Consider the following 26,034-nt stretch of genomic DNA (forward strand, 5'->3'; position numbering starts at 1 on the left):
ACCTTGACACCAGTGACAGTGCTGAATAACGTATGCGCATGCGCGTGTTCTGGCGAAAACAAACAAAATATCAGTGTTGAATCGTTCGAGAAAAGGCACGAAAGGCTGACTTCGGTGGCTGTTTTGACTTACTGTACAGCATTAAAATTATACTGTACAAAAGATGACAGATTTGTGTGATAATGAGGGAATCATAAAGAAAATTATAGCCTTATGTTTGGTCTAGTTTTCTTAGCATTCGCCAAAATGTGACAGTTCGCCGGTAAAACGCCGCCATTTCAAAACAAAAAGGCTGGTTTAACCGCGCGGTACTGGAATTAGTCTTGCGTTTTTCAGCACTGTCGACACCAGTAACTAAAGTAACTACCTTCCATATTGACTTGGAATGTCCGTGTGACAGTTCCACCTTTGTTTGTAGCGGTACATTTATAGGTTCCCTGATCCGAGGGAGACGGACTCTTTACAATAAGCGTGAGACGGTCGTCTACCCTCTCAAACGTATACTGGCTACTTCTAAAATCTATATCTTCATCATCCTTAGTCCATTTAAAATTTGGCTCAGGTTTTCCAGCAACACGTACAGAAAGACGAACATCACCACTATCGGTAAGTTCAAATGGTGCTATACTTGTATCTTCAACAAAATGCGGAGCTACCGTATCATCGACCTCAATTAACTTTTTCGCCTTTCTGCGCTCGCCCTCGATGGTCACATCAAACGACTTTGTGCTGGTTCCGACATCACTGGAAACTTGGCATTTGTACACTCCCGAGTCGTGGGCACCAACATCTTTTATTCTCAGTACGACAATTCCATCATCCTGCTCTGAAATGATAACTCGATCATCTTCTTTCAAGTCTTTGTCATCTTTTGTCCACTCAACTTCTGGGAAAGGTTTTCCAGTAACTTTAACGGTCAGCCTTAGTTCCCCCTCATCAGTGATCTTAAATTCTTCAACGGTGCTATCTGACACAAACTTCGGCCGTTCCTCACCCTTCCGTGGCTTTCTCTTTTCAGACTCTTTTGGTGCAGGTCCTTCGCTTTCAATATCAACACTAAAAGTTCTAGTAGACTTGCCAACATCACTAGTCAAAGTGCATCTATAGGAGCCGGAGTCATCGGGTGAAGCTTCCCGAATGGTCAGAATGTATCTGTCTTCTTGATGATCTAGCTCTACATTTGGGAGCTTATCCACTGGCTTGCCATCTTTCGTCCACGTCACTTCAGGTTCTGGTTTTCCTGTAACTTTCACAGTGAGCCGCACATCGCCTTCATCTGTACTTTGGAATGGAACAAAAGAACCATCTTCAATAAATTTGGGTTTAACAGCGTCCTTGGGTATTGTCTTCCTTGTGTCGTCCACAGACACATCAAACGTCCGTCTTCCTAACCCTGCTTCATTGGACACCTCGACTGTGTAAGTTCCTTCGTCTTTTTTTGTTGGTTCTTTGATAACCAGTGAATATGTGTCATCTTCCTCAGTGATTGTTATATGCTCATCCGGCGAAACTGGGACATCATCTTTCAGCCATTCTACTGACGGCTGTGGCTTGCCTGTCACCTGAACAGTCAATTTGATGTCACCTTCCTCGGTTACCTCGAAAGGTTTGATTTCATCAGACTCAAGGAATGTAGGTTCCTCTTTTAGCATTGCATCCACCTCTTCAATTTGCCTTGGTTTGTCAACTTTGGTCTCTACAGGTTTAACTTTAGCAGGCATAACCTGCTCTTCTGGAACAGGTTCTTTTACATGCTTAATTCTTTTCTCAAGGTGTTCTGTCTCATCGACCTCAATTAACTTCTTCGCCTTTCTGCGCTCGCCCTCGATGGTCACATCAAACGACTTTGTGCTGGTTCCGACATCACTGGAAACTTGGCATTTGTACACTCCCGAGTCGTGGGCACCAACATCTTTTATTCTCAGTACGACAATTCCATCATCCTGCTCTGAAATGATAACTCGATCATCTTCTTTCAAGTCTTTGTCATCTTTTGTCCACTCAACTTCTGGAAAAGGTTTTCCAGTAACTTTAACGGTCAGCCTTAGTTCCCCCTCATCAGTGATCTTAAATTCTTCAACGGTGCTATCTGACACAAACTTCGGCCGTTCCTCACCCTTCCGTGGCTTTCTCTTTTCAGACTCTTTTGGTGCAGGTCCTTCGCTTTCAATATCAACACTAAAAGTTCTAGTAGACTTGCCAACATCACTAGTCAAAGTGCATCTATAGGAGCCGGAGTCATCGGGTGAAGCTTCCCGAATGGTCAGAATGTATCTGTCTTCTTGATGATCTAGCTCTACATTTGGGAGCTTATCCACTGGCTTGCCATCTTTCGTCCACGTCACTTCAGGTTCTGGTTTTCCTGTAACTTTCACAGTGAGCCGCACATCGCCTTCATCTGTACTTTGGAATGGAACAAAAGAACCATCTTCAATAAATTTGGGTTTAACAGCGTCCTTGGGTATTGTCTTCCTTGTGTCGTCCACAGACACATCAAACGTCCGTCTTCCTAACCCTGCTTCATTGGACACCTCGACTGTGTAAGTTCCTTCGTCTTTTTTTGTTGGTTCTTTGATAACCAGTGAATATGTGTCATCTTCCTCAGTGATTGTTATATGCTCATCCGGCGAAACTGGGACATCATCTTTCAGCCATTCTACTGACGGCTGTGGCTTGCCTGTCACCTGAACAGTCAATTTGATGTCACCTTCCTCGGTTACCTCGAAAGGTTTGATTTCATCAGACTCAAGGAATGTAGGTTCCTCTTTTAGCATTGCATCCACCTCTTCAATTTGCCTTGGTTTGTCAACTTTGGTCTCTACAGGTTTAACTTTAGCAGGCATAACCTGCTCTTCTGGAACAGGTTCTTTTACATGCTTAATTCTTTTCTCAAGGTGTTCTGTCTCATCGACCTCAATTAACTTCTTCGCCTTTCTGCGCTCGCCCTCGATGGTCACATCAAACGACTTTGTGCTGGTTCCGACATCACTGGAAACTTGGCATTTGTACACTCCCGAGTCGTGGGCACCAACATCTTTTATTCTCAGTACGACAATTCCATCATCCTGCTCTGAAATGATAACTCGATCATCTTCTTTCAAGTCTTTGTCATCTTTTGTCCACTCAACTTCTGGAAAAGGTTTTCCAGTAACTTTAACGGTCAGCCTTAGTTCCCCCTCATCAGTGATCTTAAATTCTTCAACGGTGCTATCTGACACAAACTTCGGCCGTTCCTCACCCTTCCGTGGCTTTCTCTTTTCAGACTCTTTTGGTGCAGGTCCTTCGCTTTCAATATCAACACTAAAAGTTCTAGTAGACTTGCCAACATCACTAGTCAAAGTGCATCTATAGGAGCCGGAGTCATCGGGTGAAGCTTCCCGAATGGTCAGAATGTATCTGTCTTCTTGATGATCTAGCTCTACATTTGGGAGCTTATCCACTGGCTTGCCATCTTTCGTCCACGTCACTTCAGGTTCTGGTTTTCCTGTAACTTTCACAGTGAGCCGCACATCGCCTTCATCTGTACTTTGGAATGGAACAAAAGAACCATCTTCAATAAATTTGGGTTTAACAGCGTCCTTGGGTATTGTCTTCCTTGTGTCGTCCACAGACACATCAAACGTCCGTCTTCCTAACCCTGCTTCATTGGACACCTCGACTGTGTAAGTTCCTTCGTCTTTTTTTGTTGGTTCTTTGATAACCAGTGAATATGTGTCATCTTCCTCAGTGATTGTTATATGCTCATCCGGCGAAACTGGGACATCATCTTTCAGCCATTCTACTGACGGCTGTGGCTTGCCTGTCACCTGAACAGTCAATTTGATGTCACCTTCCTCGGTTACCTCGAAAGGTTTGATTTCATCAGACTCAAGGAATGTAGGTTCCTCTTTTAGCATTGCATCCACCTCTTCAATTTGCCTTGGTTTGTCAACTTTGGTCTCTACAGGTTTAACTTTAGCAGGCATAACCTGCTCTTCTGGAACAGGTTCTTTTACATGCTTAATTCTTTTCTCAAGGTGTTCTGTCTCATCGACCTCAATTAACTTCTTCGCCTTTCTGCGCTCGCCCTCGATGGTCACATCAAACGACTTTGTGCTGGTTCCGACATCACTGGAAACTTGGCATTTGTACACTCCCGAGTCGTGGGCACCAACATCTTTTATTCTCAGTACGACAATTCCATCATCCTGCTCTGAAATGATAACTCGATCATCTTCTTTCAAGTCTTTGTCATCTTTTGTCCACTCAACTTCTGGAAAAGGTTTTCCAGTAACTTTAACGGTCAGCCTTAGTTCCCCCTCATCAGTGATCTTAAATTCTTCAACGGTGCTATCTGACACAAACTTCGGACGTTCCTCACCCTTCCGTGGCTTTCTCTTTTCAGACTCTTTTGGTGCAGGTCCTCCGCTTTCAATATCAACACTAAAAGTTCTAGTAGACTTGCCAACATCACTAGTCAAAGTGCATCTATAGGAGCCGGAGTCATCGGGTGAAGCTTCCCGAATGGTCAGAATGTATCTGTCTTCTTGATGATCTAGCTCTACATTTGGGAGCTTATCCACTGGCTTGCCATCTTTCGTCCACGTCACTTCAGGTTCTGGTTTTCCTGTAACTTTCACAGTGAGCCGCACATCGCCTTCATCTGTACTTTGGAATGGAACAAAAGAACCATCTTCAATAAATTTGGGTTTAACAGCGTCCTTGGGTATTGTCTTCCTTGTGTCGTCCACAGACACATCAAACGTCCGTCTTCCTAACCCTGCTTCATTGGACACCTCGACTGTGTAAGTTCCTTCGTCTTTTTTTGTTGGTTCTTTGATAACCAGTGAATATGTGTCATCTTCCTCAGTGATTGTTATATGCTCATCCGGCGAAACTGGGACATCATCTTTCAGCCATTCTACTGACGGCTGTGGCTTGCCTGTCACCTGAACAGTCAATTTGATGTCACCTTCCTCGGTTACCTCGAAAGGTTTGATTTCATCAGACTCAAGGAATGTAGGTTCCTCTTTTAGCATTGCATCCACCTCTTCAATTTGCCTTGGTTTGTCAACTTTGGTCTCTACAGGTTTAACTTTAGCAGGCATAACCTGCTCTTCTGGAACAGGTTCTTTTACATGCTTAATTCTTTTCTCAAGGTGTTCTGTCTCATCGACCTCAATTAACTTCTTCGCCTTTCTGCGCTCGCCCTCGATGGTCACATCAAACGACTTTGTGCTGGTTCCGACATCACTGGAAACTTGGCATTTGTACACTCCCGAGTCGTGGGCACCAACATCTTTTATTCTCAGTACGACAATTCCATCATCCTGCTCTGAAATGATAACTCGATCATCTTCTTTCAAGTCTTTGTCATCTTTTGTCCACTCAACTTCTGGAAAAGGTTTTCCAGTAACTTTAACGGTCAGCCTTAGTTCCCCCTCATCAGTGATCTTAAATTCTTCAACGGTGCTATCTGACACAAACTTCGGCCGTTCCTCACCCTTCCGTGGCTTTCTCTTTTCAGACTCTTTTGGTGCAGGTCCTCCGCTTTCAATATCAACACTAAAAGTTCTAGTAGACTTGCCAACATCACTAGTCAAAGTGCATCTATAGGAGCCGGAGTCATCAGGTGAAGCTTCCCGAATGGTCAGAATGTATCTGTCTTCTTGATGATCTAGCTCTACATTTGGGAGCTTATCCACTGGCTTGCCATCTTTCGTCCACGTCACTTCAGGTTCTGGTTTTCCTGTAACTTTCACAGTGAGCCGCACATCGCCTTCATCTGTACTTTGGAATGGAACAAAAGAACCATCTTCAATAAATTTGGGTTTAACAGCGTCCTTGGGTATTGTCTTCCTTGTGTCGTCCACAGACACATCAAACGTCCGTCTTCCTAACCCTGCTTCATTGGACACCTCGACTGTGTAAGTTCCTTCGTCTTTTTTTGTTGGTTCTTTGATAACCAGTGAATATGTGTCATCTTCCTCAGTGATTGTTATATGCTCATCCGGCGAAACTGGGACATCATCTTTCAGCCATTCTACTGACGGCTGTGGCTTGCCTGTCACCTGAACAGTCAATTTGATGTCACCTTCCTCGGTTACCTCGAAAGGTTTGATTTCATCAGACTCAAGGAATGTAAGTTCCTCTTTTAGCATTGCATCCACCTCTTCAATTTGCCTTGGTTTGTCAACTTTGGTCTCTACAGGTTTAACTTTAGCAGGCATAACCTGCTCTTCTGGAACAGGTTCTTTTACATGCTTAATTCTTTTCTCAAGGTGTTCTGTCTCATCGACCTCAATTAACTTCTTCGCCTTTCTGCGCTCGCCCTCGATGGTCACATCAAACGACTTTGTGCTGGTTCCGACATCACTGGAAACTTGGCATTTGTACACTCCCGAGTCGTGGGCACCAACATCTTTTATTCTCAGTACGACAATTCCATCATCCTGCTCTGAAATGATAACTCGATCATCTTCTTTCAAGTCTTTGTCATCTTTTGTCCACTCAACTTCTGGAAAAGGTTTTCCAGTAACTTTAACGGTCAGCCTTAGTTCCCCCTCATCAGTGATCTTAAATTCTTCAACGGTGCTATCTGACACAAACTTCGGCCGTTCCTCACCCTTCCGTGGCTTTCTCTTTTCAGACTCTTTTGGTGCAGGTCCTTCGCTTTCAATATCAACACTAAAAGTTCTAGTAGACTTGCCAACATCACTAGTCAAAGTGCATCTATAGGAGCCGGAGTCATCGGGTGAAGCTTCCCGAATGGTCAGAATGTATCTGTCTTCTTGATGATCTAGCTCTACATTTGGGAGCTTATCCACTGGCTTGCCATCTTTCGTCCACGTCACTTCAGGTTCTGGTTTTCCTGTAACTTTCACAGTGAGCCGCACATCGCCTTCATCTGTACTTTGGAATGGAACAAAAGAACCATCTTCAATAAATTTGGGTTTAACACCGTCCTTGTGGATTGTCTTCCTTGTCTCGTCCACAGACACATCAAACGTCCGTCTTCCTAACCCTACTTCATTAGACACCTCGACTGTGTAAGTTCCTTCGTCGTTTTTCGTTGGTTCTTTGATAACCAGTGAATATGTGTCATCTTCCTCAGTGATTGTAATATGCTCATCCGGCGAAACTGGGGCATCATTTTTCAGCCATTCTACTGACGGCTGTGGCTTGCCTGTCACCTGAACAGTCATTTTGATGTCGCCTTCCTCGGTTACCTCGAAAGGTTTGATTTCATCAGACTCAAGGAATGTAGGTTCCTCCTTTAGCATTGCATCCACCTCTTCAATTTGCCTTGGTTTGTCAACTTTGGTCTCTACAGGTTTAACTTTAGCAGGCATAACCTGCTCTTCTGGAACAGGTTCTTTTACATGCTTAATTCTTTTCTCAAGGTGTTCTGTCTCATCGACCTCAATTAACTTCTTCGCCTTTCTGCGCTCGCCCTCGATGGTCACATCAAACGACTTTGTGCTGGTTCCGACATCACTGGAAACTTGGCATTTGTACACTCCCGAGTCGTGGGCACCAACATCTTTTATTCTCAGTACGACAATTCCATCATCCTGCTCTGAAATGATAACTCGATCATCTTCTTTCAAGTCTTTGTCATCTTTTGTCCACTCAACTTCTGGAAAAGGTTTTCCAGTAACTTTAACGGTCAGCCTTAGTTCCCCCTCATCAGTGATCTTAAATTCTTCAACGGTGCTATCTGACACAAACTTCGGCCGTTCCTCACCCTTCCGTGGCTTTCTCTTTTCAGACTCTTTTGGTGCAGGTCCTTCGCTTTCAATATCAACACTAAAAGTTCTAGTAGACTTGCCAACATCACTAGTCAAAGTGCATCTATAGGAGCCGGAGTCATCGGGTGAAGCTTCCCGAATGGTCAGAATGTATCTGTCTTCTTGATGATCTAGCTCTACATTTGGGAGCTTATCCACTGGCTTGCCATCTTTCGTCCACGTCACTTCAGGTTCTGGTTTTCCTGTAACTTTCACAGTGAGCCGCACATCGCCTTCATCTGTACTTTGGAATGGAACAAAAGAACCATCTTCAATAAATTTGGGTTTAACACTGTCCTTGTGGATTGTCTTCCTTGTCTCGTCCACAGACACATCAAACGTCCGTCTTCCTAACCCTACTTCATTAGACACCTCGACTGTGTAAGTTCCTTCGTCGTTTTTCGTTGGTTCTTTGATAACCAGTGAATATGTGTCATCTTCCTCAGTGATTGTAATATGCTCATCCGGCGAAACTGGGGCATCATTTTTCAGCCATTCTACTGACGGCTGTGGCTTGCCTGTCACCTGAACAGTCATTTTGATGTCGCCTTCCTCGGTTACCTCGAAAGGTTTGATTTCATCAGACTCAAGGAATGTAGGTTCCTCCTTTAGCATTGCATCCACCTCTTCAATTTGCCTTGGTTTGTCAACTTTGGTCTCTACAGGTTTAACTTTAGTAGGCATAACCTGCTCTTCTGGAACAGGCCCCTTTTCTTTTCCTTGAACTTTCTCAGGATTCTTTTCTTCTTTTGGTTTCATTTCCTCTACCACTTTTTCTTCACGAGTAGTCAATTTCTCAAAAGTCATTTTCTTAATAGACTCTTCTGCCAAAACTGTCAACTCTTCTCCTTCAACGAAAGGCTTTTCTGCAAGAGGCTTAGCTCCACGTTCCGTAGGTTTCTCCTTCTTCGGTTTTACTTCCTCCACCTTCTTTTCTTTACGAGTGATCGGTTTCTCTAAAGGCTCTTCCTCTACAGCCTTTTCAGCCGATACTGGCAACTCTTTTTCTTCAACCAAAGGCTTTTCTTCAAGAGGCTTAGCTTCACGCTCCGTAGGTTTTTCCTTCTTTGGCTTAACTTCCTCCATCTTCTTTTCTTTACGAGTGATCGGTTTCTCTAAAGGCTTTTCGTCAACAGCCTTTTCAGCCGATACTGGCAACTCTTTTTCTTCAACCAAAGGCTTTTCTTCACGAGGCTTAGCTTCACGCTCCGTAGGTTTTGCCTTCTTTGGTTTAACTTCTTCCACCTCCTTTTCTTTGCGAGCGATCAGTTTCTTTAAAGGCTTTTCCTCAACAGCCTTTTTAGCCGATACTCGCAGCTCTTCCTCTATCAAAGGCTTTTCTTTAAGAGGCTTAGCTTCGCGCTCCGTAGGTTTTTCCTTCTTTGGCTTAACTTCCTCCACCTTCTTTTCTTTGCGAGCGATCGGTTTCTCTAAAGGCTTTTCCTCTACAGCCTTTTTAGCAGATACTTGTAACTCATCTTCTTGAACCAAAGGCTTTTCTTCGAGAGGCTTAGTCTCAAGTTCCGTAGGTTTTTCCTTCTTCGGTTTAACTTCCTCAACCTTCTTTTCTTTGCGAGCGGTCGGTTTCTCTAAAGGCTTTTCCTCAACAGCCTTTTCAGCCGATACTCGCAGCTCTTCCTCTATCAAAGGCTTTTCTTCGAGAGGCTTAGTCTCAAGTTCCGTAGGTTTTTCCTTCTTCGGTTTAACTTCCTCCACCTTCTTTTCTTTACGAGCGATCGGTTTCTCTAAAGGCTTTTCCTCTACAGCCTGTCCAGCCGATACTGGCAACTCTTTTTCTTCAACGAAAGGTTTTACTTCACGAGGCTTAGCTTCACGCTCCGTAGGTTTCTCCTTCTTCGGTTTTACTTCCTCTACCTTCTTTTCTTTACGAGTGATCGGTTTCTCTAAAGGCTTTTCCTCAACAGCCTTTTCAGCCGATACTGGCAACTCTTTTTCTTCAACCAAAGGCTTTTCTTCAAGAGGCTTAGCTTCACGCTCCGTAGGTTTTTCCTTCTTTGGCTTAACTTCCTCCATCTTCTTTTCTTTACGAGTGATCGGTTTCTCTAAAGGCTTTTCCTCAACAGCCTTTTCAGACGATACTGGCAACTCTTTTTCTTCAACCAAATGCTTTTCTTTAAGAGGCTTAGCTTCACGCTCCGTAGGTTTTTCCTTCTTTGGTTTAACTTCTTCCACCTCCTTTTCTTTGCGAGCGATCGGTTTCTTTAAAGGCTTTTCCTCAACAGCCTTTTCAGCCGATACTCGCAGCTCTTCCTCTATCAAAGGCTTTTCTTCGAGAGGCTTAGTCTCAAGTTCCGTAGGTTTTTCCTTCTTTGGTTTTACTTCCTCCACCTTCTTTTCTTTACGAGTGATCGGTTTCTCTAAAGGCTTTTCCTCTACAGCCTGTCCAGCCGATACTGGCAACTCTTTTTCTTCAACAGCCTGTCCAGCCGATACTGGCAACTCTTTTTCTTCAACGAAAGGTTTTACTTCACGAGGCTTAGCTTCACGCTCCGTAGGTTTCTCCTTCTTCGGTTTTACTTCCTCTACCTTCTTTTCTTTACGAGTGATCGGTTTCTCTAAAGGCTTTTCCTCAACAGCCTTTTCAGCCGATACTGGCAACTCTTTTTCTTCAACCAAAGGCTTTTCTTTAAGAGGCTTAGCTTCGCGCTCCGTAGGTTTTTCCTTCTTTGGCTTAACTTCCTCCACCTTCTTTTCTTTACGAGTGATCGGTTTCTCTGAAGGTTTTTCCTCTACAGCCTTTTCAGCCGATACTGCCAACTCTTTTTCTTTAACCAAAGGCTTTTCTTCAAGAGGCTTAGCCTCACGTTCCGTAGGTTTTTCCTTCTTTGGTTGAACTTCCTCCACCTTCTTTTCTTTGCGAGCGATCGGTTTCTCTAAAGGCTTTTCCTCTACAGCCTGTCCAGCCGATACTGGCAACTCTTTTTCTTCAACGAAAGGTTTTACTTCACGAGGCTTAGCTTCACGCTCCGTAGCTTTCTCCTTCTTCGGTTTTAATTCCTCCACCTTCTTTTCTTCACGAGTGATCGGTTTCTCTAAAGGCTTTTCCTCAACAGCCTTTTTAGCCGATACTGGCAACTCTTTTTCTTCAACCAAAGGCTTTTTATCAAGAGGCTTTGCATCACGTTCCGTAGGTTTTTCCTTCTTTGGTTTAACTTCCTCCACATTCTTTTCCTTACGAGTGATCGGTTTCTCTAAAGGCTTTTCCTCAACAGCCTTTTCAACCGATACTGTCAACTCTTTTTCTTCAACCAAAGGCTTTTTATCAAGAGGCTTAGCTTCGCGCTCCGTAGGTTTTTCCTTCTTTGGTTTTACTTCCTCCACCTTCTTTTCTTTACGAGTGATCAGTTTCTCTAAAGGCTCTTCCTCTATCAAAGGCTTTTCTTCGAGAGGCTTAGTCTCAAGTTCCGTAGGTTTTTCCGTCTTTGGTTTAACTTCCTCCACCTTCTTTTCCTTACGAGTGATCGGTTTCTCTAAAGGCTTTTCCTCAACAGCCTTCTCAGCCGATACGGGCAACTCTTTTTCTTCAACCAAAGGCTTTTCTTCAAGAGGCTTTGCTTCACGTTCCGTAGGTTTTTCCTTCTTTGGTTTTACTTCCTCCACCTTTTTTTCTTTACGAGTGATCAGTTTCTCTAAAGGCTCTTCCTCTACAGCCTTTTCGGCCGATACTGGCAACTCTTTTTCTTCAACCAAAGGCTTTTCTTCAAGAGGCTTAGCTCGACGTTCCGTAGGTTTCTCCTTCTTCGGTTTTACTTCCTCCACCTTCTTTTCTTTACCAGTGATCGGTTTCTCTAAAGGCTCTTCCTCTACAGCCTTTTCGGCCGATACTGGCAACTCTTTTTCTTCAACCAAAGGCTTTACTTCACGAGGCTTAGCTTCACGCACCGTAGGTTTCTCCTTCTTCGGTTTAACTTCCTCCACCTTCTTTTCTTTACGAGTGATCGGTTTCTCTAAAGGCTTTTCCTCAACAGCCTTTTCAGCCGATACTCGCAGCTCTTCCTCTATCAAAGGCTTTTCTTCGAGAGGCTTAGCCTCGCGCTCCGTAGGTTTTTCCTTCTTTGGTTTTACTTCCTCCATCTTCTTTTCTTTACGAGTGATTGGTTTCTCTAAAGGCTTTTCCTCAACAGCCTGTCCAGCCGATACTGGCAACTCTTTTTCTTCAACCAAAGGCTTTTCCTCAAGAGGCTTTGCTTCACGTTCCGTAGGTTTTTCCTTCTTTGGTTTAACTTCCTCCACCTCCTTTTCCCTACGAGTGATCGGTTTCTCTAAAAGCTTTTCCTCAACAGCCTTCTCAGCCGATACCGGCAACTCTTTTTCCTCAACAGCCTTTTCAGCCGATACTGGCAACTCTTTTTCTTCAACCAAAAGCTTTTCTTTAAGAGGCTTAGCTTCGCGCTTTGTAGGTTTTTCCTTCTTTGGTTTAACTTCCTCCACCTTTTTTTCCTTACGAGTGATCGGTTTCTCTAAAGGCTTTTCTTCAACAACCTTCTCGGCCGATACTGGTAACTCATCTTTTTCGACCAAAGGCTTATCCTCAAGAGGCTTTGCTTCACGTTCCGTAGGTTTTTCCTTCTTTGGTTTTACTTCCTCCACCTTCTTTTCCTTACGAGCGATCGGTTTCTCTAAAGGCTTTTCGTCAACAACCTTCTCGGCCGATACTGGCAACTCTTTTTCTTCAACCAAAGGCTTTTCTTCGAGATGCTTAGCCTCACGTTCCGTAGGTTTTTCCTTCTTTGGTTTAACTTCCTCCACCTTCTTTTCTTTGCGAGCGGTCGGTTTCTCTAAAGGCTTTTCCTCAACAGCCTTTTCAGCCGATACTCGCAGCTCTTCCTCTATAAAAGGCTTTTCTTCAAGAGGCTTAGCTTCACGCTCCGTAGGTTTCTCCTTCTTTGGTTTTACTTCCTCCACCTTCTTTTCTTTGCAAGCGATCGGTTTCTCTAAAGGCTTTTCCTCTACAGTCTGTACAGCCGATACTGGCAACTCTTTTTCTTCAACCAAAGGCTTTTCTTTAAGAGGCTTAGCTTCGCGCTCCGTAGGTTTTTCCTTCTTTGGTTTTAATTCCTCCACCTTCTTTTCTTCACGAGTGATCGGTTTCTCTAAAGGCTTTTCCTCAATAGCCTTTTCAGCCGATACAGGCAACTCTTTTTCTTTAAGCAAAGGCTTTTCTTCAAGAGGCTTTGCTTCACGTTCCGTAGGTTTCTCCTTCTTTGGTTTAACTTCCTCCACCTTCTCTTCCTTACGAGTGATCGGTTTCTCTAAAGGCTTTTCCTCAACAACCTTTTCAGCCGATACTGGCAACTCTTTTTCTTCAACCAAATGCTTTTCTTCAAGAGGCTTTGCTTCACGTTCCGTAGGTTTTTCCTTCTTTGGTTTTACTTTCTCAACCTTCTTTTCTTTGCGAGCGATCGGTTTCTCTAAAGGCTTTTCCTCAACAACCTTTTCAGCCGATATTGGCAGTTCTTCCTCTATCAAGGGCTTTTCTTCAAAAGGCTTCGCTTCACGTTCCGTGGGTTTTCCCTTCTTTGGTTTTACTTCCTCAACCTTTATTTCTTTACGAGTGATGGTTTCCACTAAAGGCTTAACCTCAACTTCCGTCTCAGCCGATACTGGCAACTCTTCTTCTTCAAGAGGCTTACCCTCACGTTCTGTAGGTTTTCCCTTTACTGGTTTTGTTTCACCTTCTATTTCGACACTAAACGTTCTAGTAGACTTGCCCGCGTCATTGGTTAAAGTACATTTGTAGGATCCAGAGTCATTTGGTGTTGCTTCTCGAATTGTAAGAGTGTAAATGTCTTCTTGGTGGTCAAGTCTTATATTTTGGATCTTATGAACCGGCTTTTCGTCTTTTGTCCAAGAGACCTCAGGCACTGGTTTCCCAGTTATTTTCACGGAAAGTCGCACATTCCCTTCTTCCGTACTTTCAAATGGAACAAACGAGTCATCTTCAATGAACTTGGGTCTCACAGTGCCCTCAAATAAACTAGTCGTTGTATCTTCAACTTTCACATCAAATGTCCGCGTTCCTGAACCAACATCATTAGTTATCTTAACCGTGTACATGCCCTCGTCGCTTTTTGTTGGTTCTCTGATAGTCAATGAGTAGATGTCATCTTCTTCAGTCATTTTGATATGGCTATCCGACAACACAGGTCTATCATCTTGAAGCCATTCAACTGACGGTTTCGGTTTGCCTGTCACTTTAACAGTCATTTTGATATCACCTTCCTCTGTAACCTCGAATGGTTTTACTTCATCAGTCTCTATAAATATGGGTTCCTGTTTGGGTTTGGATAGAACGTCTTCAATGATATTCTTTTCTGGCCTCGCTGGTTCTAAAGCCTTTTCATCTTGTAAAATCTTTGTAACAGACATCGTTTCTTCTGAAAGTGGCTTTTCATGGAAAGGCTCAACTTTAGGGTAATCTGGTTGTGCTGGTTCTGGCATGTCACTGTCAATTTCGACGTTGAATGTCCTTGTTGACCTACCATAATCACTGCTTATGGTGCATTTATAAGACCCCGTGTCATTAGGTGACGGTTCTCTTATGGTAAGTGTGTGTGTGTCATCTTGACGGTCTATAACAATATTAGGAAACGTATGAACAGTCTTGTCATCTTTAGTCCATGTCACTACAGGCTCCGGTTCCCCTTTCACTTTTACAGTAAGCTTGATGTCACCTTCATTCGTACTTTGAAATGGGACGAAAGAGCCATCTTCAGTGAATTTCGGTCGAATTATGTTGCCTGGTACATCTTCGAACGTTATAGAACCCTCGTCTTTTCTGATAACCATTTGCCTTTGATCTCTCTGTGTACTATCTTCGGTGTTCACATTGACGACAAAAGATCGGATATTTGTGCCAGCACGGTTCACTGCTGTACATTTGTACGTCCCTCTATCGTCTGATGATGGTGATTTGATTACCAGAGTATAAGTATCATCCATCTCTTCCATCACAATGTTGCTATTTGGAGTAAGCGGCTTATCGTCTTTTGACCACTTTACCTCAGGTTTGGGCTTTCCTCGAACAATGACTGTCATCCGAATGCTTCCCTCGTCCGTCATTTCAAAAGCTTCAACATCATCTTCATCAACAAAAGAAGGAAAGTCGTCATCTTTGCTCTTCAACATCCAATCTGTGCCTTTAATATCCACGTCAAACATTTGAGAACTGGTCCCAACACTGTTACTTGCCGTGCATTTGTAGATTCCTTCATCTTTGTCAGTTGGTGACTTGATAATTAAGGTGTATGTGTCATCATAAACTGACACTTGGATATGGTCAGTCTCGGTGATAGGTTTGCTGTCTTTTGTCCAAGTGACGGTTGGCTTTGGTTTACCAGCCACTCTAACCATAAGTTTCACGTCACCTTCTTCTGTCAGCTGAAAAGGGACCATGTCGTCGTCTTTAACGAATGTTGGCCTTACCAGATCCATGAGGATTGTGGTGGAAGTATCATCATCCTCTACTCTTAGATCGAACCTTCTCTCACTTCTACCATCCGTGGTCTCGGCAATACACGTGTACAAGCCCCTGTCCTCTTCTGTTGGTTTTACAACTGTTAGCGAATAAATACCATCATCCTCAGTAAACAAAAACTTGTTGTCTTGAGTGATAATCTTTTCGTCCTTCATCCAAGTGATAGTTGGCCTGCCTTTGGTTTTCACTGTCATTGTAACATCACCCTCTGACGTGAATTTAAAAGGAGCCGTATCTTCATTATCGTCACAGAAAATGTGCCAGTCATCTTTTTTTGATGAGAATACGTATGGGTGACCGGGCGCAGGTCCTTGCCAGTCGACATCAAGATCAAAGTGTTTGGCTCTTACACCAGCTTCATTGGCAATAGTACATTTGTAGCTGCCTTGGTTCTCTGCAGGATTCTTTATCAGCAGGTAATGGACCTCGTCATCACTAAACATGTGAAACGTATCGTCTGGCTTGATATCTTTATCATCTCGGCTCCAAGTCACTGTTGGATAAGGTCTTCCTGTTACTTTGACTGTCAATTTGACGTCTCCTCCTGACGTAAATTCATACGAAGATATACCATCGTCTAAAAATCGAGGTGCTTCTCGGTCATCTACCACTCGTGTAGTCGTCGTTTCATCCCACTCAATGTCAACATTGAATCGTTTCGTGTTAATTCCTCCTTCGTTTGTGGCTATCACCTTGTAAACGCCTTTGTCTGTTTTGCTTGGTTTTCTTATGAGCAGTGAAAAAACATCATCTTCCATTAACACGCTGAAGTGGGAGCTTGGAACCACAGGCTCGTCATTTTTTGTCCATTTGACTGTTGGTTTAGGCTTCCCTCGAACCCTGACAGTTAATTTTACATCTCCAGCATCGGTCATTTGAAATGCAGTTACGCCGTCTTCGAGGTAATAAGGTGCCACAAGTTCTGACGGCTCGTATGCAAAGGTATGGGGTCTCAAATCCTCCAGTCCTATATCAAAGGATCTAGTGTCAAAACCTGCCTTGTTTGTCACGACGCATTTATAGGTTCCAAGGTCATCCTCTGTGGCTCCTAAGATGGTAAGCATGTGCAGATCATCATCCTGACGAATTACATATCGCTTGCTATCTTCAATTACCTCTCCATCTTTCATCCACTGAACATCTCCAGAACCTGACAGCTTTACAGTAAGGGTGAAGTCTCCATCGTAGCTCACTCGATAAGGTGAGACCTCAGTGACATCGATAAACTTTGGCAAAATAAGATGTTCACTTAATTGTCCCCTCACATGGCGGCTCGGTTTGACGGCTTCAATATCAACATCAAATGTTCTTGTGGCTTTGCCAGCAATGTTCTTGATTATACATTTGTACTTGCCGGTATCTTTTATGGTAGGCTGTCTGATCAGGCAAGTGTATAGATCGTCATCGCTTGTTATCTTTATGTGATCGTCTGGCGAGAGATGGCGACCATCTTTAAACCAATCGATTTCAGGAAAGGGAATTCCGCATATCCTTACTTGGAGTTTTACATCGCCCTCTTCTGTAATTTCGAAAGGAACAGGTGCATATGGCCCTTTCTCGATAAACTGTGCCCTGACAGTTTCCTCATCTTGCTGGAATGTGATGTGTTCAGCGGCCTCTCCAGTCTCAATGGTCACTTCAAAGTCCCTGCTGTTCGTCCCACGCCGGTTGGTGGCGACACACTTGTAGGTACCTGCGTAAAGAGGCGTGGGTGACTTGATGATCAGTATGTGTACATCGTCCCTGATGTGATAAACAATGTGTTCATTGGGGACAACTGGAATTCCATCTTTGAACCATGACACGTCTGGCTCTGGGAAACCGGTAACACGTGTTTGAAGCTTTATATCCCCTTCGGATGTCACCTCAAATGGTGAAACTCCTTCCACGTTCACAAACTGAGGGAAATCCTCATCTCTCTTGACAAATCCTTGAAGTTTTGGCATAACTGACTCTACATCAATAGAGAACCGACGAATCGCTGTGCCAAAGTCATTGGTGATCTCACATTTGTAAACACCCGAGTCCTCCTTGTTAGCATCTTTAATGGTAACGATTTGGATATCACCTTCTGCATCGATCTTTATGCGGCGGGTTTCATCCAAAGGAACATCATCCTTGTACCATCGAACGTCTGGCAATGGTTCGCCTTTTATTTTAACTTCAAGAACCAGATCGCCATCCTCTGTGATAGACAAAGGCCCCCTGTCCTCCATATCAACAAATGACGCCCTCATTTCATCATTTGCACCCTCAACGTTCACATCAAATGTTCTGGAAGCCATTCCTCTGTGATTCGATGCAATGACCTTATACTGTCCGATATCATCTTGGTTCGGGCTATTGATAACCAATGTGTGCACGTCAGCATGTGAAGAGACCATGAAATGCGGGCTACTGATAATGACCTCATCATCTTTCAACCATTGAACCGAGGGTTTGGGGTGTCCTCCTACCCGAACCTCTAGCCGTACATCACCTTCTTCAGTAACTTCTGCAGGGGCAGTCTCGAAATGTTTATCAATAAAATGTGGTCTTTCATCGTCATCATCTAACACAGAGTCAGTGTCAAATCTCATTGTACCAGAATCAATTATTTGTACTCCTGTTCCGCGGGTGTTCATTGTAAATGAGACCTCGTCGCTGTCTCTTACAACTTCAATTGGAATAGAGCTCGAATCTCGTTTTGCCTTGTCCGGCATTTCTTCCGGGGGATGGGGGTTCCATTTAGGCTTTATCTCTGCCTCGTGAGGATACGGGTTGCCTTTGGGGTTTTGTAGGACTTTCTGTGGAGGATGTGGGTTCCTTTTAAATTCGGTTTCTTGAGGATTCGGATTGCTTTTAGAAGCTTCCACGGGTGGGTGTGGGTTCCATTTAGGTTTGTCTTCGGATTCTTGACGATACGGATTTCTTTGGGGACCTTCCGCGGGAGGGTGTGGATTCCATTTTTGTTTACCCTCTGGTTTTGTTTGCTCTGTCGACTCTAATGTTATCTCTCGTTGCCCCTCAGGAGGCTTCAGCACTTCCACTTGAACTTTAGGATTTGACAAGTCTCCAGCATCGAAGTCAAGTTTGGTTTCCTCGCCAAGTGTCATAGTTTTATGGGATACTTTCTCTTTGGGCTTTGGCTGTACTGTGGATTCTAATGTTATCTCTCGTTTCTCCTCAGAAGGCTTCTGTACTTTTATTTGAGCTTTAGGATTTGATAAGTCTCCAGCATCAAAGTCAAGTTTGATTTCCTCGCCAAGTGTCATAGTTTCCTGGGATACTTTCTCTTTGGGCTTTGGCTGAGCTGTGACTTCTAATGTCACCTCTCGTTTCTCCTCAGGAGGTTTCTGTACTTCCACTTGAACTATAGGATTTGACAAGTCTCCGGCATCGAAGTCAAGTTTGATTTCCTCGCCAAGTGTCATAGTTTCCTGGGACACTTTCTCTTTGGGCTTTGGCTGTGCTGTGGATTCTAATGTTACCTCTCGTTTCTCCTCAGGGGGCATTTGTACTTCCACTTGAACTTTAGGATTGAACAGGTCTTCAGCTTCAAAATCGCGTTTCAACTCTCGGTCAAAATTCATAATTTTCCCCGATACTTGATCTTCTGGTGAATCTGCTTCGTCAACAAGCAGCTCTGTGGCACAAGACGCCTTCCCAAAACTATTGCGTGCCACACATTTGTAGTTTCCTTCGTCGTCAATAGTACATTGATTGATCGTAAGTGAACTAAGAGCTCCTTCATATGTGGAAGCAATTCGTTCATTTTCTTTTAAGGGTAAGCCATTTTTAAACCATTCAATGCTTGGACGTGGATATCCTTTTACCGTACATTCGAAAGTTGCAGTCTGACCTTCCGTAACCTCAACTGGCTGCATCAAATCAATAAACTGAGGAGTGCTTCCTTTCGGTTCGCTAGCTGTACATGAAAAGGAACAGTGCAATGTTTAATGAGCATCGTATTCTGACAAGTGTAAACGAGCGACCGTCTTGGATATCATTGAAAAGCGAAAAGGAGATGCCTTGAAATGAGAATCGACGACGTAAGGAGAAGAGGCATGCTTCAGGCTCTTGAGCGTCCTTGTTTGAGTATGAAGGAAAAGGAAACTTCTTCGTATGCATCAGGTTCTAGAATTTTTCGAAGTCATGCACATGATTACGGTTATAATAAGTGTCTTCCAAACAGTTTTACGTTTTACGAGAAGGTTATAAAAGGACAAAAGAAATCGAGATGAGTTGTAATGCCACGTTTGATTAACGAAAAACGTAAGCAAAGTACAAAGTATGAAATCAATGGTGTTCTGTAAAATTATAATATGATACAATGGTAGCTGCAATGTGTTTTGTTATAGTAAGTACATCAGGGTGAATTTTAATTCATGCAACGAATGATACAGTTATGCAATTTTGTGATCGCTATTGTGCTTGAAGAGTATTTTGACATGTAGCGAGAAAAAATGCTCGTGTTTAACTGAAAAATGTAGCCGACTGTGTGTCAATTGGCGGTTCCAAGGTTTTGCGCGTGCATCCGAAATGCGCATCTAAGCAAGCCTGTCAAGGCAACAACAAAATCACAACATTATTGAAGTTTTGATGCGATCACTAAAAATGTCGAAAAAGCTACTCTAGGAAACGTAAACTGCGCTGTAAAGGAGTTTGGAGGGAGCTTCTAAATTGTTCCTGCGGCTATATTACGGCGATAATGTTGGGTTTGCGCACAACAACCGCCAAAAGTGCAGTTCAAATGCAATGTGGTTGAAGATGTGAAAGTGAATTCCATTTGTAAAAGAGAAATTTAAAATGTTCGATCGAGTTGTACAATGGAAACGATTGTCAGTTGAATTGCATGTGATTGGAAACTGATATTGAATATCGGATTCTTACTTTGTAAGCGAGGGTTTCAAATAAAAAAAAAGGAAACAAGTTAAAGTTTCTACAGCAACGTGCGCGAAAACGACGACGAAGCACTGGAAACAAAACATAGTTTTATTTTTTTCAAATCCGTTCACCATTACAAGGGTAGTAAAACATGCAGTAAGACATTAGATATAATTCATGCATGTTACACATTTTTAAAATTATTGTTTAAACCTAGTTCTTTATATGTTATACTACCACACATTCCTCTACGTACAATACTTACACTATTACAAGAGCAAACTATCATTACCACAGTAAGTAGTATAATTTTATAGTAACATCGGTACTATAATTAATACCTATATAACTAAACTTATGTAGGCACTATTTGTAACTATTATGATTTATAAATGATACATGCAATCGTACTGGGTAGGTCCTTGTAACGATTAATAACTGCAGTTCTTATTAGCAATTATATTAGCAATTATACGTTCACAGATGGGTAGTACTCCACTTACCTTCGATGTCTATGTTGTATGTCCGCTTCGCCATACCGCATTCGTTGGTTGCAGTACATGTGTAAGCACCAGAGTCATCTGGCCCTACACCACGGATGGTTAAGCTGTAGGTGTCATTACTCCTGTGCAGATGGTAGTGGCTGCTCTCTGAAATTGGTGCTTCATCCTTGTGCCACTCAACATCAGGGCGTGGCCGTCCGGAGACTGTTGCTTCAAAAGTTATGTCCCCACCTGCACGTAAAGACGATTCACATTAGCGAATGGGTCTTGTTAAGTTTGACAGCTGTATAGGAGCAAGTCATCAATATTAAGGCTTGGCTAAACATTAATTATGTTTGTCAAACATCTAAATCGAACTCTCGCGCGAGCATGTTTTAGGAGGTGGCTAAGCATACAAACATTGTACATTTATAAGTGCGCGCGCGACATGGAAATCATGAGCTCTGATTGGAAGAAAGCATAAAGCGCGCGCAATGTTTTTTTTTATGGCTGGCTAAACGATGAAACATGTACGTTCAACACAAATATTTTGCCATATTAAAACGTAAAAACATTTGCGTCAAATGCAATGCTTGACAAACATGTTTGAATGTTTAGCCAGATCTTTATTTCGTACCTTCTTCAAAGTCAGTTGGTATCTTAGGAGCCTCCTCCGTGAAGTGTGGCGGTACAGGGATAAATGTGATAGTAAGTTCACCATAACAGGATGCCTGACCGGCCTCGTTCGTAGCCTTACAGCTATAAGATCCGGTATCACTTAGCGCACAATCTCGAATTACAAGCGAGTGCTTGTCATCGTCCGAATAGATTTCAAAGCGACCACCATCCTCGATTGGTACTTCGTCTTTGTACCACGTTACCTCTGGTGCAGGCGTACCCGTTATGCGGACATCGAACCTCGCTATCTCTCCCTCGGTCAATTCTATATTGCTGATCTTACGCACAAACTCAGGGGGGACAACAGCTTCATCTACAAGTAGCTCTACGCTGCAAGAGTCTTTTCCTGCTTTGCTGGTTGCAACGCAAGTATACTCTCCCTCGTCATTAAGCTTTGCATCAATGATGGTTAAGACCGATCGATCTTTCTCAAATTCTATTTGGAAGCGCCTGCCCGGCTTAATAGGTCTTCCATCTCTCAGCCATTCAACCTCAGGCCCAGGGAGTCCAGACACACGCGCCTCAAACTTCGCCATTTTACCTTCCATTATCTGTAAACTGCTAGGCTTCACGATGAATTGTGGTGGCCGCATTCCTTCTTCTACCAAAAGCTCAGCTGTGCAGGAAACTTCCCCAACCTTGTTTTTAGCGATACACGTGTACTCACCCTCGTCATCTAGAGTAGTATTCATAATTGTTAACGTGTGAACTTGACCTTCTGTTTCCAAGGTCATCAGTGAGCTTGGCTTTACCAGCTCCCCGTCTTTTAACCATTCCACAACAGGCTTTGGCTTTCCACTCACTTCTACTTCTAGATCTGTACGCGATCCTTCAACGACTTCCTTCAGCTCTAGACGTTGAAGGAATTTAGGGCCTGCTTCATCAGTCGGCTCTGTTTCAAATGGGACTTGGAACTGCATTTCAACGGGCTCCTGCCCTACAGGCTTGATATATAGCTCTGTTTGCTCGCTTGGTTTATCTCGCACAATAAGACTGGCCATGGAGGTGACTGTCCCCGCAGAATTTGTAGCAGTGCATTTGATCTCGCCCTCATCATCAAGGCGACTTCCACGCAAGGTAAGGGTATAAACAGTTCCATCAGATCGAGGCTCAAAACGGTCTCCGGACTCAATGAGAACATCGTTCTTTAACCACTCTACTTTTGGTTCTGGCTTTCCTGTAATTTCCACTTCAAAGATAGCTTTGCTATCGGTAGTAATCTCAATTGTACTCAGCTCTTTCAGGAAATCCGGTTTAACAGATGCTTCCTCGACCAGCATCTCGCTTGAACATTCTACTTCACCCAAGTCATTAATAGCTTTACAAGTATACATAGCTTCATCGTCCAATTCAGCGTTCTCAATGACAAGCACTGAGGTACTACCATCGCGCATGGTGTATACCCGTCGGTTTTCTTCAATAGGCTTGCCCTCGCAAAACCATAAAACAACAGGCTTAGGCTCACCTGTAACTTCCACCTCTAGTCTAACTGCATCATTTTCTACTACTTGTTTATCTGTTATCTTTTTTGTAAAACTTGGTGCTTCTCCCCGAGGAAGAGACAAGACAGCTTCCACTGGCTCTTGTATTGCTGGTTCAATTTTAACCCCTTTGACGGTAATTTTAGAATTAGTACTGTCCTCGCCCGCAGGGTTGAAAACTAAACATCGGTAGTCTCCAGTATCTGGGGTATCAACTCCCACCAGTACAAGGGATGACGTGCAATGGCTCGTTTCAATATCGACGCCATCTTCATTTGTGATCTCCTCATCGTCCATAAACCACTTGACAAGAGGCTCAGGGGTGCCGAAGAACTTCACCGTAAGGTTAACTGTCTTGCCTGCATCGATTGAAAGGTCGTGCAGTCTCTGTGTTATCTTGGGAGGTATAGTTTTCTCGTTGATCTGCACAAAGCAAGAGCAGATTGCCTGACCTGCACTATTTCTGGCCTTACAAGTCAGTTTACCCGTTTCTTCAGGTCGACAATCTTTTACAATGAGAGTATGATGGTCACCGTGTTCCTTGATATCAAACTTGGGTCCTGGCCGAATCAGGATTTCGTTTTTGTACCAGTCAATCTCAGGTTTAGGGTATCCATCAACAACTACCTCAAACCTTTCATGGCCTCCTTCAGTGACATCTATGTCAACAAGTTCTTTAACAAAGAAAGGAGGATTTCCTCTCTTCGCTACTGTCAGCTCCGCCACAGTGTCGTCTTGCCCTGCGGGATTAGTTGCAATGCATTTATACGATCCCTCGTCGTCTGGAGTGACCCCCCGGATCGTCAGAACACACACGTCCCCAGGACGAGTTTCAAATGAAAACCTGGAATCCTGCCTGATCTCTTTATCGTCCTTGAACCAGGCCACCTGAGGGCGCGGTTTACCAGTCACTCGGCACTCTAGCACGATTGTGTCACCAGATGAAATTGAGACATTTGTCAATCGCTCGGCAAACTTTGGTTGTATGGCAAGTTCGGTTATGTGCAAACGTGCCGCAGACTGCACCTGACCGACTTCATTCTCCGCCACACAAGTATATTTACCCGACAGATCCAGTGGACAATGCATTAATATAAGCGAAGAGTGCTCGTCATCATGAACGATATCGACATGGTCACGAGGCTGCACAAGTTTCCCATTGTGGTACCAAAATACTTTTGGTTCAGGAGAGCCAGTCACCTGCACATCGAATCTTGTGCTGCATCCTTCGGCGATAGTAATATCTTTTAGATTGCGCTCAAACTTCGGAGGTTCCTTAGGGGCAACATGAAGAACATCAACGTTGCAAGAACTTGTGACTTCTCCGGCACTGTTGTAAGCCTTGCACAAATATTTTCCTGTATCACTTCCTCTTGCCTCCTTGATCACTAGTGTGTATACTTCCCCAACACATCCGACCTCAAACCTTCTATGGGGCAAGCCAGAAACCGGCTTTCCATCCTTGAACCAATCAACTTCTGGTTTAGGAGACCCAGTGACATGAATACGCAATGTCACGGTATTGCCTTCGTTGACTTCTATATCGCGCAGTGCGGACTTGAACTCCGGTGGGATAGGCTTTGGTAGTGCCGCTGTCTGTTCTACGTCGATACGGAGATCTTCCTCGGCTATCTCATCAGGGTGAGGTATCTTTAGCTCTACGGCTTGGAAGTCGAATCCTGCTTTTCCGTCAAGGGTCAGTGTTACAGCTGGGGGCTCCTGACCAATGGCACTGTAAAACAAGAACTCAAATTACAACACTATAGAGGTGAAGCGACAAAAACCTATAGAGGTGAAGCGACAAAAACCAGCCCCTTCTTTAAGAAGAAATTTTCAATATATCTTTGCTACAAGCTTTTGAAAAAATCTTACATCGTTTTCGTGCTCTGTTCCATTTGTTGGGGCTCATCTTCAGGTTCACTTCCTTCATCAGCAGCTGTGAAAAACCCACAAAAACACGAAATAAATAAACTGACCCATCCTCGTGTGTCATCAAACATCCACTTACATTCGACAAGAATGTCGGCTTCAGTAGAAGCTCGTCCGGCATTGTTGACAGCTTCGCATCTGTATCTTCCCTCGTCCTCGACATCGGCCTCGGGTATAATGAGGAAATATGTGTCCCCGTGTCTCTCTGTTTTAAAATGGTCACCGGGTTTGAGGGGTTCTCCGTCCTTCAGCCATTTCACATTAGCCTCAGGCAAGGCCGTGATCTTAACATCGAGCTTGAAAGGTTTGCCCTCCTTTACCTCTTTGTCTTTCAAAGGTTTTTGAAAGAATGGTGGTTGTATATCTACAACATAAGAAGTCAAATTCGAATCTTGGCTCTAATACAACTTGACAGCTTTAAGTAATACTAAATAATACCTGGGTGGTGTTTGTCTGTTGGTAGTGTTTCTTGGATGTTAATTGAAGCTTCGTAGACCATTGGTTCCTAAAATATATCAAATTTTGAGGCGTTTAGCTACTGGGGAAAAAATTAAGAGGACAGATTATGATTGAGTTACCTGTGGTGCTTCTCTAACTTCAGTCTTATAACCTGGATATCAGAAGAAAAAACATATAACTAAAATATATTTTCTAACTCTAATATTCAGATATCAAAATCAAACTTATACCTAATAACCAATATTTTATATGACTCTCATAACTTGTTAAGTAACCGTGAAAGGTACAAGAAGACCCATAAGAGGACACATACCTCCCATCATGATCTCAGCAGTTGATCTCTTCTTCTGCAGCACGTTGGGCGGTACCCACATCTCATCACCGCGGGACCCATCTGAGCGCAGCCGCACTACCTTGTACATTCCAGGACGGGATATTTTGTCCAGAACAATCACACTCTCCTTCTTCTTGAGAGAGAAGTCCCCGAACTCGTCCTCGAAGTCTTGGATGGCCACACACATCTCTATTCCACCTGGCCCTCCTCCGACAGTGATCTGCATCCTGAAAAGGAATAGCAAGATCTTTTAATCTAGGCGTGATACAAAACGGGGAATCAGCAAAGTATAAACCTCAAATAAAGAATAAAATAAAACGCTAGTCATAGTTGTGAATATTCTAGACTTACTCAGTCTGTCGATGGATTTCGTCACAAAGTCGCTCGAGCACATCCCTAGCTTCCTGGATAGGTTGAATAAAACAAGGAATCAGTACCTCAAGAAAGGGTTCCAATACTTGGCCATTGCAAATTTGCAATACATGATATCAGTAATGAATTAACTGTTTCACGTCCCTCATTATGTGATATTCTGCTT

At 43.5% G+C, this 26,034-nt stretch overlaps 1 protein-coding gene and 1 long non-coding RNA gene across 7 annotated transcripts in view; one reads left to right on the plus strand and one right to left on the minus strand.

Moving 5' to 3' along the window:
* LOC5521826 (titin) overlaps positions 1 to 26,034 on the minus strand; it is a 171,210-nt gene that overhangs the window by 115,685 nt on the left and 29,491 nt on the right. For 5 of the 6 annotated variants that reach the window (XM_048723309.1, XM_048723312.1, XM_048723310.1 and 2 more), the window contains exons 43-53: positions 25,848 to 25,900; positions 25,476 to 25,723; positions 25,282 to 25,313; positions 25,142 to 25,208; positions 24,783 to 25,067; positions 24,647 to 24,710; positions 21,253 to 24,506; positions 20,637 to 20,867; positions 11,439 to 19,174; positions 10,527 to 10,880; positions 368 to 10,367 (exon numbers count right to left, since the gene is read on the minus strand). In XM_048723309.1, coding sequence (XP_048579266.1) covers positions 368 to 10,367; positions 10,527 to 10,880; positions 11,439 to 19,174; positions 20,637 to 20,867; positions 21,253 to 24,506; positions 24,647 to 24,710; positions 24,783 to 25,067; positions 25,142 to 25,208; positions 25,282 to 25,313; positions 25,476 to 25,723; positions 25,848 to 25,900 — 22,324 coding nt within the window. The remainder of the gene's footprint in view (positions 1 to 367; positions 10,368 to 10,526; positions 10,881 to 11,438; positions 19,175 to 20,636; positions 20,868 to 21,252; positions 24,507 to 24,646; positions 24,711 to 24,782; positions 25,068 to 25,141; positions 25,209 to 25,281; positions 25,314 to 25,475; positions 25,724 to 25,847; positions 25,901 to 26,034) is intronic. The other variant, XM_048723307.1, reaches the window with a different exon arrangement.
* LOC125560916 lies at positions 9,094 to 11,328 on the plus strand. The gene is made up of 2 exons (XR_007306956.1): positions 9,094 to 9,139; positions 11,201 to 11,328. It is a non-coding gene; the product is annotated as an uncharacterized LOC125560916 (long non-coding RNA).

This window comes from Nematostella vectensis, chromosome 2, assembly GCF_932526225.1.
Source record: "Nematostella vectensis chromosome 2, jaNemVect1.1, whole genome shotgun sequence".
Taxonomy (NCBI): Eukaryota; Metazoa; Cnidaria; class Anthozoa; order Actiniaria; family Edwardsiidae; genus Nematostella; species Nematostella vectensis.